The sequence below is a fragment of the Microtus oregoni genome, unplaced genomic scaffold (assembly GCF_018167655.1).
Source record: "Microtus oregoni isolate MIOR12 unplaced genomic scaffold, Mior012 000113F_000, whole genome shotgun sequence".
NCBI classification, from domain to species: domain Eukaryota; kingdom Metazoa; phylum Chordata; class Mammalia; order Rodentia; family Cricetidae; genus Microtus; species Microtus oregoni.
In genome coordinates this window covers 1227344-1240572 of record NW_024544739.1, presented here as the reverse complement: position 1 = coordinate 1240572, position 13229 = coordinate 1227344, and the positions used below count along the sequence as shown (strand labels likewise).

Below are 13229 nucleotides of genomic sequence, written 5' to 3'. Positions count from 1 at the left end.
AGTGTAGGGGAAGCCCAGTGTGCTAACCCCTCCCGCCTGTCTCGGCTGAGTTTCCCAGCATTCGAGCTTGGTTGGCAGCAGTACAGCCCCGGCTGAATGAGCACAACCCTGCTGCGGTTCTAGCCAGCTGTTACCGCCAGCGCTGCTGTAAGGTAGGCGCACCACAGGGCACGTGACTCCATCCAAGCGAGCTCCCCCCAATCACTCTAACCTCTCAGGCAGCGCCATCCACGCTCCCACTGCTGTTTACAGCCATACTCTAATTCACATAGCACACTGTCTGTGGTTTAACTTCCAGTTTTGAGCCAGATCTCCTAGAAACACTCAGAGGCTAGTTACAATTTTCTTAGGCCAAATGTTATTATGGGAATTTTACCATCATTTGCTTTCACAGGACCCCCTAAGAAGAACGTCGCCCCCATGTCAGCTTAAAGCCCTATTACAGGACGACATCCCCTCTCCCAGCGGAGTTTACCCTCAGGTTTAGGGACATCATTTAGTGGTTGATACGGGTTGAGGGGATTCTTGTATATTGATATACTGAATATTAAATGTGAGTATGCTTCTACCTCTATTTCTTCTATAAGAGTATGCTTATACCTGTTTATATTGTATTAATATATTTACCATATCGCAATATACATTTCTACCTCTGATATTATTTATGTAATGACACTGTTTACAGTTGGAGATCATTGTCCTCATATATTGCACAGTTGTTTATTCTCTTAGTCTTCAAGCTAGATAGGTATTGAAAATTATATCTTTGTCATATTTATATTAGGATAATCAGGTTCTTTAGATACATAGAGATATTTAGTATAGATAGTATAATCTTCAACCTCTTCGAAGAGCTGTAGAAAATGGCCTTTAATCTAACCTAGGAATTCCGTGCCAATGAGACACAGTCACTCCTGGCAACACCGCTCTACTCCTGAGAGAACGTTGAGCACCAAAGACACTCCACTGGGAGCTTGTCTTCTTCTTCGCACAACTGGCCTTCAGGCAAAAGAAAAGCCCACACCTCAACTACTGACAAAGATACAAAATATCCGTAAGTGGATAAAACAGGATTGTCCTATCTTGCCAAGACAGGGTAGGATAGTTCTAAAAAAAGTTTCTTGCCTTTGATAACGATCTGCCAGTTATGTTAGGCCTTAGCCAAAGTTGGTTGACTCAACATTGCTAATGAGACGTTGGGTGATTGCACAGGCAGTCAGCTGTCTCTGTCATTTGTTCCACATTTTGGAAATTTCTCGTTTGTTCTTCCTGTTTGCTTAAGAAATATTACTTCCCCTCTCAGATCTTTGACGGAGTTGAAGATTAGATAATTGCAATTACTCTCTACATTATTTAGATTCCTTGAAATAGAATGTTTAGTAAAACTTTTGTTACAGGTTTCTTGCTCAATATTGTTTGTTATTTGTAATTTTATATTTATTATTTGTTCTTATTGTATATAGTTGTATTTGGTTTGGTTCTGTCTTATTTAGACAAAAGGGGGAGATGTGGGGGCAGGCAAGCCAATCACCTTGTTTGAAGGGCAGGATCCCCTTAGGCTAATATTTACTTATAAATCTTGCGGGTGTACTCCCCAGTCTTCCCTTCTGTTTCCTGCTCTTTGTTGGAACCTTGGTTTTGTTAGCTATCCCCTTCTTCCCCTTAATAAAGCTGATATTAAAGCTAGCCTGATTAATCCTATTTGCCGGTCGTTTACACCCCATCAGTTCAGAGCCAGTATTATCTACAGAGAAAGTCCAAGACAGGCTCCAAAGCCACACTGTCTTGAAAACTATTTCAAAAAACTGTCTCAAAAAATCAAAAATAAATAAAATGAAAATTAACTGAAAGAAAAAAACACATAATCAAATCGTTAGATTAAGAAATACTCGATCTGGGCGCTGTGTCCGAGTACTCGGGGCTCCCGGGCGGGCAGCAGTTCCTTTGTTTCTGTGGCCTGCCTGCACCAAGCGGGGTAGGCGCTTTGTTTGCGAGCTGCCCAACCAGCACGGAGGCCTGATCTCTCGGTGCCAGGAGAACCAGCATTGGGGTGAGTTTCTGGCCCACGGTGCCAGCCTGGGACGAGGAGCTCAGGGGTTTCTTGGCCCCCTGTCCTTCTTGGGCTCTCTGCAGGGCCTCTACTCCCTGGGTGCTGCCTCTTTCTTCCTGGCCCACCCAGCTTCCGTCCAGAGCCCTCCCCACTTCGGCCCCACCGCCCTCTTTTGGTGCGTGGCATCGACCAGCCCAGCCTGTCTGGGCGCTGTGTCCGAGTACTCGGGGCGCCCGGGCAGGCTGCAGTTCCTTTGTTTCTGTGGCCTGCCTGCACCAAGCGGGGTAGGCGCTTTGTTTGCGAGCTGCCCAACCAGCACGGAGGCCTGATCTTTCGGCGCCAGGAGACCCAGCATTGGGGTGAGTTTCTGGCCCACGTCGCCAGCCTGGGACGGGGAGCTCGGGGGTTCCTTGGCCCCCTGTCCTTCTTGGGCTCTCTGCAGGGCCTCTACTCCCTGGGTGCTGCCTCTTTCTTCCTGGCCCACCCAGCTTCCGTCCAGAGCCCTCCCCACTTCGGCCCCACCGCCCTCTTTTGGCGTGTGGCATCGCCCAGCCCAGCCTATCTGGGCGCTGGGTCCGAGTTCTCGGGGCTCCCGGGCGGGCAGCAGTTCCTTTGTTTCTGTGGCCTGCCTGCACCAAGCTGGGTAGGTGCTTTGTTTGCGAGCTGCCCAACCAGCACAGAGGCCTGATCTCTCTGCGCCAGGAAAGCCAACATTGGGGAGAGCCAGAACGAGGGGGGCGGACCTTGGACTTTCCACAGGGCAGGGAACCCTGACTGCTCTTTGGACTGGAGAGGGAGGGGGAGAGGAGTTTGGGGGAGGGGGAGGGAAATGGGAGGCTGGGAGGAGGCGGGTACTTTTTTTTCCTTTTCTCAATAAAAAAATAAATAAATAAATAAATAAATAAAGGAAGGAAGGAAGAAAGAAAGAAAGAAATAGTCTCTGGCAAAATCCAAGATATCTTCATGATAAAAGTCCTAGAGGGATTAGGGATATCTCAACATAACAAAGGCAGTTTCTGGGAAGATTATAGCCAACAGCATCGTGAATGGAGAGAAATGAAACTCTAGACTTCACTAGAATGAGGAACAAGACAAGGTTGTCCACTCTCCACATCTATTCAAAATTTGATGTCTTAGCTAGAATAATAAGACAACAGGAGATCAAAGGGTTAAAAATTGAAAAGGAAGAAGTTAAAATATATTTATTTACAAATAATATGGTAACATACACAGGTTACCGAAGACTAATTCCACCAGGAAATTTCTATAGCTGATAACACTTTCAGCAAAGGATCTGCACACAAAATTAACTCACAAATATCAGGAGCCTTCCTATATTCAAATGACAAGCAGTCTGAGAAAGAAATTAGGGAAAAAAACACCTTTTATAAAAGCTTCAAACATAAATAACCTGGGTATTTTGAACTAAGCAAATAAAAGACCTGTATGAAAACTTAAAAGTCATGAAGAAATAAACTGAAGAAGACACCACCAGTACACTGAAAAACCTGTCTGTGCTCATGGATCAGTAGGATAAAATAGTAAAAATGGCCATGCTACTAAAAGCTATCTACAGAACCAACGCCACTTTCATCAAAATCCCAACACAATTCTTAACAAATCTTGAAAGGTCAGTCAAACTGTAGAAGACTGAAAATAGATTTATAATTATTACCCTGAAAAAAAACACTTCAAATAGATGAAAGAACCCAACATAAAACCACTTACACTGAACCACATAGAAGAGAAAATGACAACAGTCTTGAACACACTGACATAGAAATAGACAAGAATAGTACAGGCAGTAAGATCAATAACTAAGGGACTGGAGAGATGGATCAGAGGTTAAGAGCATTGCCTGCTCTTTCAAAGGTCCTGAGTTCAATTTCCAGCAACCACATGGTGGCTCACAGCCACCTGTAATTGGGTCTGGTGCCCACCTGTAATGGGGTCTGGTGCCCTCTTCTGGCCTGCAGACAGAATATTGTATACATAATAAATAAATATTTATAAGATCAATAACTAGTAAGTAGGATCTCATGAATTGAAGATGTTTCCGCAAGGCAAAGGACACATTATTCAAAGTGGCAGCCTACAGAATGGGAAAAGATGTTTCACCAACTCCAATCCAATAGAGACCTAATATCCAAAATAAATAAAGAACTCAAGAAACTATCAAGGAAACAAACAATGGGTACAGATATAAACAGAGAATTCTAAATAGAGGAAATTCAGTGACTGAGGATACTTAAATGGCCAACATCTTTCAGCAATGAGGGAAATACCAATCAAAACAATTCTGATAGTTCATTTTACATCTGACAGAATGCCTTGTGACAAGTGACAGCTCATGCTGAATAACAGAAGTGACAGTTCATCCTATGGAGAATGTAGACTGCCTAAAAGATATGATAGGGCAATGGTGGCACAAAGCTTGTGGGAGTAACACAACCAATATAACGACTTAATGTCTACTTCACAGAAACCATACCCTAACCTACCTGTGTTTTTCTTAAATATTTATTTATTATGTATACAATATTCTGTCTATGTGTATGCCTGCAGGCCAGAAGAAGGCACCAGACCCCATTACAGGTGGCTGTAAGCCACCATGTGGTTGCTGGGAATTGAACTCAGGACATTTGGAAGAGCAGGCAATGCTCTTAACCTCTGAGCCATCTTTCCAGCCCCTGTGTTTAAAAGCTCCTAAGACTAGATAGTCCAGAGGCCTAGGGCAAAACCAAGTAAGACTGGTCTATTAAAAAATAGTGAATAAATGACTCCTGATGGTATTACATTACAGATCAGTGCCTTCTTTACTCAATCATCAGAAGAGAAACTTTCCCCTAGAGCAGATGGAAACAAATACAGAGAGGCCTGTCATCAAACAGTAGGCAGAAAGTGAGCGATCTTAGAGCACTCAGCCCTAAATGATGTCTCCATCAAATTACCCCAACTCAATAGTCCAGGGAACCCCATGGAAAAGGAGGCACAAAAGAGCCAAAACGAGAATAAAGGCCTCTAAACCAACTGAGTAAAGAGACTGAGGCAACATGTACAGGGCCTACATCAGGTCCTCTATGAATATATAATGACTTCCAGGTTAAATGTTTTTATGGAATTACTGAATGTGCAAAGTAGTGGTTCTCTGATTCTTGTGCCTTCTCTTGGGCTCTTTTCCTTCTGTTGAGTTGCCTTGATCAGACTCAATGTGGTTGCTTTTGTTTTATCTTGAATTTTACACTGTTATTAAAGAATGAATGAATAAAACCTAGACACTATAATACCTACAGGGATTAATAACTACTCCAGGAGAGGCCTAATGTTTAGCAGTAGTTGAACAATGAATAATGGATTCTGGGCAGTGGTGGCACATGCCTTCAATTCCAGTACTTGGGAGGCAGAGGCAGGTGGATCTCTCGGAGTTCAGGGCTGGCATGGTCTACAAGGTTAGTTCCAGGAACAAAAAAAAAAAAATAGATTCCACAGTTTTTTGTGTGCTTTTATTTAGCTAAAGTTTGAAGTTTGTTTTTGTACTTTGTTTCCTGGGTTTGTTGTTATACTTCCTTCCTTTTGTTTGAGAAAGAACTTAAAATTTGGGTGGATAAACAGGGAGGAAGAAATGATCTGGAAAGACTTGGGTAGAATCAAATTATAATTAAACTTAAGTTGTTTTAAATAATTAAAAAATTTAAATCATATTTAAGACATATGAAATTCTGCCTTAATAGTCATATATTTAGAAATAACTATTGGTGTCAATCAAGTCAGTATATTCATTATCTCACAGTCTTTTAGTTTGAGTGCCTAAATGTTATATTATCCAATCTCTCTCTCTCTCTCTCCGTTTGTTTTGAGACAAGAGTTCCTGGCTGTCCTGGAACTCACTCTGTACACCAAGATAGCTTTAAATCCAGATATCTGCCTGCCCCTATCTCCCAAGTTCTGGGATTAAATGTGTGTGCCACCACCACCAGCTTATGATCTACTTGGTACTATATACTTATATGTTACTGTTATAACTGTTATGCTGTGTATTTTTATTTAATGTTTCATATGTATCTGTGATATTATATATATAAAATTTAAAGAAATAATGAATAAAGTCCTTTGCTCTGTTAAAAAAAAGAAAGGAACCTAAATGTTTAATGAAGGAAAAGTAAAATATTTTATCTGAACAAAAAACTTGGCAGCATCTCTATAGCTGTTCCTTGCTGTCAGTTTCAGTAATTCTTCTGAGACCATCTCCTTTTGTTTGACTGGTGAACCACTATCTACTAGGGACCTTAGAAGTGCCACACTTGTCTGGAACCTAGGTAGTCTAACTGTGCACACCGTACCCTCTTTCATTCTGGTTTCTGGAGAGTACTCTTAGACTTTCTGCTACCTGCCCATCTCAGCTCCTCCTCAACCTCTACCTCTTCCATCTTCTTTGTACTCATTCACATCCTTAATAGTGTAATCCTAGTCCTTTTTCTGACTTAAAGACCTTGAAGGAACTCCAGGATTGGTTGCCGCTGGAGGTCCGATAGCTTATCACCCAACCCCATCACTACAACAACTTGGACATGGTTGGGGTCTAAACCCCAACTCTAATCAGGTTTCAGAACTGAGCTGTGAAAACTGAGATCCAAGCATCATTCTTCTGGCCAATCAACTGTCAGATTGGTGTAATAGATTCAACAAAGCTCTATTCCAATAAACACCATAACTACAGATAAGCAGAGTCAGTGTAAACACAACATGAATAACAAAGACAATATGGCTTCACCTAGAACATAGCAACACTACTGTTTGGGTCTGAAAAAGTAATTTATTGGAAGCACATATTTATTTGTTTATTGGAAGACATATTGGACGCACTAGGACTTCAAAATAGCATTTATAAACATGATAAAAAAAGTTGAATGAAATAAAAATTCAAGACATGAAAGTATAGATGAAGAAAAAATAGAACTGGTAAAGAAAAGGTGAACCAAAATAAAGTTCAAAATCAAAATCTTACCATGTAAGCTCAGAGGGTAAGACACATCAGTAGCATAAAAGAAAAAAAAAAAGACTTTCAGGGCTTGAGATACTCTAACCAAGGAAGTGAAAGATCTATTTGACAAGAACTTTAAGGCATTGGAGAAAGAAATTGAAGAGGATACCAGAAAATGGAAGGATCTCCCTTGCTCTTGGATTGGGAGGATCAACATAGTAAAAATGGCAATTTTACCAAAGGGAATTTATAGATTTAATGCAATCCCCATCAAGGTCGCATAAAAATTCTTCAAAGATCTGGAGAGGACAATAATCAACTTTATATGGAAAAACAAAAAACCCAGGATAGACAAAACAATCTTATACAATAAAGGAACTTCTGGAGGCACTACCATCCCTGACATCAAACTCTATTACAGAGCTATGGTATTGAAAACAGCTTGGTATTGGCATAAAAACAGAGAAGTCGACCAATGGAATCAAATAGAGGACAGGATTTTAACCCTCAATCCTATGAACACCTGATTTTCCATAAAGGAGCTAAAGTATACAATGGAAGAAAGAAAGCATCTTCAACAAATCCAGGTGCTGGCATAACTGGATGTCAACCTGTAGAAGAATGAAAACAGACCCATATCTATCACCATGCACAAAACTCAAGTCCAAATGGATTGAAGACCTCAATATCAATCTGTACACACTGAAACTGATAGAAGAGAAAGTGGGAAGTTCTCTACAACTTATGGGCATAGGAGACCACTTCCTACGTATAATCCCAGCAGCACAGGCATTATGGGCAACATTGAATAAATGAAACTGAGAAGCTTCTAAAGCATAGACACTGTCACTAAGACACAAAGGCAACCTACTGACTGGAAGAAGATCTCACCAACCCCGCAACAGACAAAGGTCTGATCTCCAAAATATATAGAAAACTCACGAAACTAGACTTTAAAATGCGAATTAACCCAATTAAAAAATGGGGCACTGAACTGAACAGAGAATTCTCAACAGAAGAAGTTCAAATGGCCAAAAGACACTTAAGGTCATGCTCAACCACCTTAGCGATCAGGGAAATGCAAATCAAAACAACTTTGAGATATCATCTTACACCTGTCAGAATGGATAAAATAAAAAACTCCAATGATAGCCTCTGTTGGAGAGGCTGTGGAGGAAGGGGTTCCCTCATCCATTGCTGGTGGGAATGCAATCTTGTGCAACCACTTGGGAAAGCAGTGTTTCGGTTTCTCAGGAAATTCGGGATCAAATTACCCCTGGACCCAGCAATACCACTCCTGGGAATATACCTAAGAGATGCCCTATCATATGACAAGAGCATTTGTTCAACTATGTTCATAGCAGTATTATTTCTAATAGCCAGAACCTGGAAACAACCTAGATATCCTTCAATGGAAGAATGGATGAAGAAAGTATGGAATATATACACAGTAGAGTACTACACTGCGGTAAAAAACAATGACTTCTCGAATTTTGCATGCAAATGGATGGAAATAGAAAACACTATCCTGAGTGAGGTAACCCAGACCCAAAAAGATGAACATGGGATGTACTCACTCATAATTGGTTTCTAGCCATAAATAAGGGTCACTGAGTCTACAATTGGTGATCCTAAAGAAGCTAAGTAAGAAGTTGAACCAAAGGAAAAACATATAGTTATCCTCTTCGCTATGGGAAGCAGACAAAATTGCCGGGGAGAAAACTGGGATCTTGGGGGTGGGGTGGGATGGGGGTAAGGGGAGATGGGGAGAGAAAAGAGAGAAGGGGAGGATGGAGGGAACTTGGGGAAAAAGGAAGATAGGGATAAAGGAAGGTAGGATAGGGGAGCACGGAAGCACAATTCTTAGTTAAGGGAGCCACCTTAGGGTTGGCAAGAGACTTGAACCTAGAGTGGCTCCCAGGAGCCCAAGCAGAGGTCCCCAGTTAATTTCTTGGGCAGCTGAGGATAGGGAACCGGAAATGACCCTAGCCTATAGCAATACTGACGAATATCTTGCATATCATCATAGAACCTTCATCTGGAGATGGATGGAGATAGAGATAGAGACCCACACTGGAGCACTGGACTGAGCTCCCAAGGTCCCAATGAGGAGCAGAAGGAGGGAGAACATGAGTAAAGAAGTCGGGACCACGAGGGGTGCACCCACCCACTGAGACAGTGGAGCTGATCTATTGTGAGCTCACCAAGTCCAGCTGGACTGTGACTGAAAAAGCATGGGATAAAACTGGACTCTCTGAGCATGGCGAACAATGAGGGCTGATGAGACGCAAAGGACAATGGCATGAAGTTTTGAACCTATGTAATGTGCTGGCTTTGTGGGAGCCTAGCCAGTTTGGATGTTCACCTTCCTAGATATGGACAGAGGGGGGAGGACCTAGGACTTACCACAGGGCAGGGAACCCTGACTGCTCTTTGGACTGGAGAGGGAGGGGGAGAGGAGTGGGATGAGGGGGAGGATGGAAGGAAGGAGAGAAGGGTGGGAGGAGGGGGAGGGAAATGGGAGGCTGGGAGGAGGTGGAAACTTTTTTTCCTTCCTTTTCTCAATAATAAAAAAATGAAAAAAAATTACACAGTATTTTCTAGCAAAATAAGGTAACTTATTATTAAAAGTTCCAATCTAACATAGCAATCATAGGTTTTTGGAACTCATATAGTAATAAATTTTTTTCCAAATTTTTCACACTTCCTTCTTCAAAGAGTATAAGAAAAACTTCTTCCAATTACTAAATTCGTTATACTTTTTCCACCATTATTCCTTCCAAAATTGCTTCAATAGATGATTTTGTAATATAAAATCATCTATATCTTTACTACATAAATATATGGATATCTTTTAAAAAAAGAATTCCTGACCAGATATCTAAATAAAATAGCTTACTGAAATTGTAGCAATAAAAATCTGTTACTCAAGTCACTAGATAAACCTGTAATTTTATTAAATTTTTACTATCTTAAGAAAATTTCTTACCTGTGCTGCCCAGATATTATTAAGATCCTGTAAAGTAAGAGCCTTTTCTTTAATGACAAAACGCAGAATCTTCTCTAGCTTTTCCACATACTGTAGCTGATGAAGACTATCTTGTAAGAGTATGGATAAGTTATTATTTTGTTGTATCCACTCCTAAATTTAAAACAGCACAAATATTGTTTAACTGTAGAAAATAAAAATATTCCAAAAACCAAAATAAAATTTTTCACTTATACAGATGACACAAGTGAAATCAATCTTTAATGCAGTTACTAAATATTAAAACAAGTAATTATATAGAATTAAATTCTGCATGTAAAATGTACCCATTAAGATAACACAATTGCTGCCTTAATGGGTAATTACAAACTGCATGTAATTTAATTCTGAAATATAGAGAAATTCCTCATCTATGAGCAGCAGTATCACATATTTTAGTTATAATGTATGATCATAATGACTTTTATATTTCCAGTATGTTTTAGAACATTCTCTTGTAAAATGTATTCAAATACCTCAAAAATGTCACCTTAATTTATAACAAAAAATGCTTCCTCTTTTGCATTGTTGAGAGATGCTAATTTAATTTATGGATATAAACATAAAATCTGAGCTTAAATAAATCCTTAGTCAAAGTCTTTCTCTTAGGTATATACTATTTTCACAACAATTAAGAAAAAAAGCCCTCAAAGTTCTGAGACAATCTGGTAATTAAGACTCTTGTAAGACAATGATTATTCTTCACAAATATGTATAAACAGTACTCATATTAAATTATAATTCAAGTTTTTATAACTGCTATTCACTTCAAATTAAAATGTTTTAAGTGATTCCATAGAATACTCATTCACTAGATTCCAGAAGTTTTCTCTTTAATTTAAACAAGTCACCTATATTCAGATACACATTCACAAAAGATACAGTAATTTACTTAACATTCTTACCAATCCATTGTTTATCAACTTAAAAAGTTCAGCAGTTTTAATTTTAAGAGTTTACTTATTTGTGTATACAGTGTGTTTTTATCATATGTTAGTGAACCATGTGTATATTATGTGTGAAGCATTCCCTGGTTGTCTAAAAGAGGGTGTGTGATTCCCTCAAATTAGAATTAGAGATATTTGCAGCAACTGGAAACCAATGGCTCTGGAAGCACAACAAATGTGCTCGAAGCCATTAAGTCATCTCTCCAGGCCTTATTATTTTTTTGTTTTGTGGTAGAAGTAATAAACACTTGGAGTTTGCTGCCAAGTTTGGTCATTAGATCCCAGACTGACAGGCAGAGAACTGAGTCTCATAAACTGTCCTCAGAAATTCCAGCCCTATACACAAAAAAATAAATAAAGAGGCAAGTATGTTTCGATTATATAAAAAAATGGAGCTTACTGCCATTTGTTCAGCGGTTAGCCATTCTTCCTCAGAATTACCATGTTGATGTGTATAATATGATACACTTGACAGCATCTTGTTAATTTCATTCAGTGCATTCATCTTTCCATTAAAAGAAGAAATCTGCAGCAATCTATAAAAATTGTAATCAATAATAATTTTTCATGATTCATAGGAATAGCAAAGGCTAGTGCCACATGCATAACACAAAAGCAACTCTAAAGACTGAAGTGGGAGTATCACAAAATGAAAGCCAGGGTTACACAGTGAATTCATAGCCAGCATAGACTGTTACAACCCCAAAACAAACAATAAAAACCCAAATCCAAACAAACCATTTTTTTTCAAATTGGTAAAATGGCTGCCTATCATACAGGATCCTAAATTCAATATGCAATCACCGAATAGGCAACAACATAAATCACAGTAACAGTAACTATAGGTAAAAAGTATCTCACCTGAGTATCATTTTTAACCTAAGAATGTCTAAATTTCTAATAGTTTCTTCTTGTCCTGGAATTCTTGAGGCTAAACTCTTTAGAGATTTAATAATCATTGAAATGGCATCATTTTTCACTTCACTCTTTGCTTCTCGTTTCAGTTCTTCATTAGTTATTTTTTGTAATAATTGTGGAACTACCTCAATAACTGGGATGAAGTACTTTCTTAAAGTGTGTTGAGTGAGAAACTCATAGCACTGTCCAAAAGGCCTGAAAAGAGGGAACACAAAACTTTAATATCCAATTTTTCTTCTACCGTCTAGTTTTCAAATTAGTTTCAATACGTACAAGCAAATCATGCTAAATTCAGAAAAAAAAACATTTAAGAATTAAAACTCAATTATTTCCAAGTAAATAAGAGCAACTTGTATATTATGCTGAAAATATCTTAAAATATAACTTACTTAATTAGAGCTGAAATTGTTTGAATTGTTAATGCTGATCCAGTAATGAAACGATCATGCAAAATCTGGAAACCATCTAATGTGCCAAATGTGTTAATAAGATCCACTAACCAACCCTGTAAGTGAATGATAAGCATTAAATTACTTCTTTAAGAAATTACTACCTAAAATTTATGTTTTAAAACAGACAATATATAATTATAAGCCAAACTCTGTTATAAAATCACACATATATGATTTACTTGTTTAGGAAGACCCTTTAAGAGTGACTGTTTCTTTTTATATTTTTGCTCAGAAAGAGTTAACTTTTTAAATTGCATATATATTACGAGCAAAATATTGGGCTTTGATCAGCTAACATTTTCTACATTTAAGAAGTAAGTTTTAGCTGGTTGGTGGTGGCACATGCCTTTAACCTAAGCACTCGGGAAGAAGAGGTAGACAGATAGATCTCTGTGAGTTTGAGACCAGCCTGGTCTACAAGAGCTAATTCCAGGCTCCAAAGTTACAGAGAAACTCTGTCTCAAAAAACAAACAAACAAACAAACAAACAAAAAGAAACAACAACAAGGTGAATTTTAAAATTAAAAAATTGGAAAAATAAACATGTTTAATTAAAAAGGCCTGTGAGTCTTTTGTTCTAAAAATCAATTTTAAGAGAAAATAGAAAGAGTAATGGAGAGAGAATAATGAACCTGCAGGGGAAATGTTTTCTGAATTTATATAGAAAAGGGACTACAAAAAAGGTTCAGTCTGCAAAATGCTTGCCAGGCCAGACTGATGTAAAAAACATAAGTGTGGCTGCAAGTGACTGTACTCCCAGCAATGATGATGCAGACGGGAGGATGCCCAGGACTTGATGGTCACCTTGTCATGTCTATCACTGACCTCCAGGTTCATGGAAAGCTCCTAAGTC

At 39.0% G+C, this 13229-nt stretch overlaps 1 protein-coding gene across 1 annotated transcript in view; it reads right to left on the bottom strand.

Moving 5' to 3' along the window:
- LOC121443765 (probable ubiquitin carboxyl-terminal hydrolase FAF-X) overlaps positions 1-13229 on the bottom strand; it is a 143037-nt gene that overhangs the window by 112727 nt on the left and 17081 nt on the right. Inside the window, 4 exon segments of the mRNA XM_041645561.1 lie at positions 10021-10173; positions 11407-11542; positions 11868-12119; positions 12314-12429. Coding sequence (XP_041501495.1) covers positions 10021-10173; positions 11407-11542; positions 11868-12119; positions 12314-12429 — 657 coding nt within the window.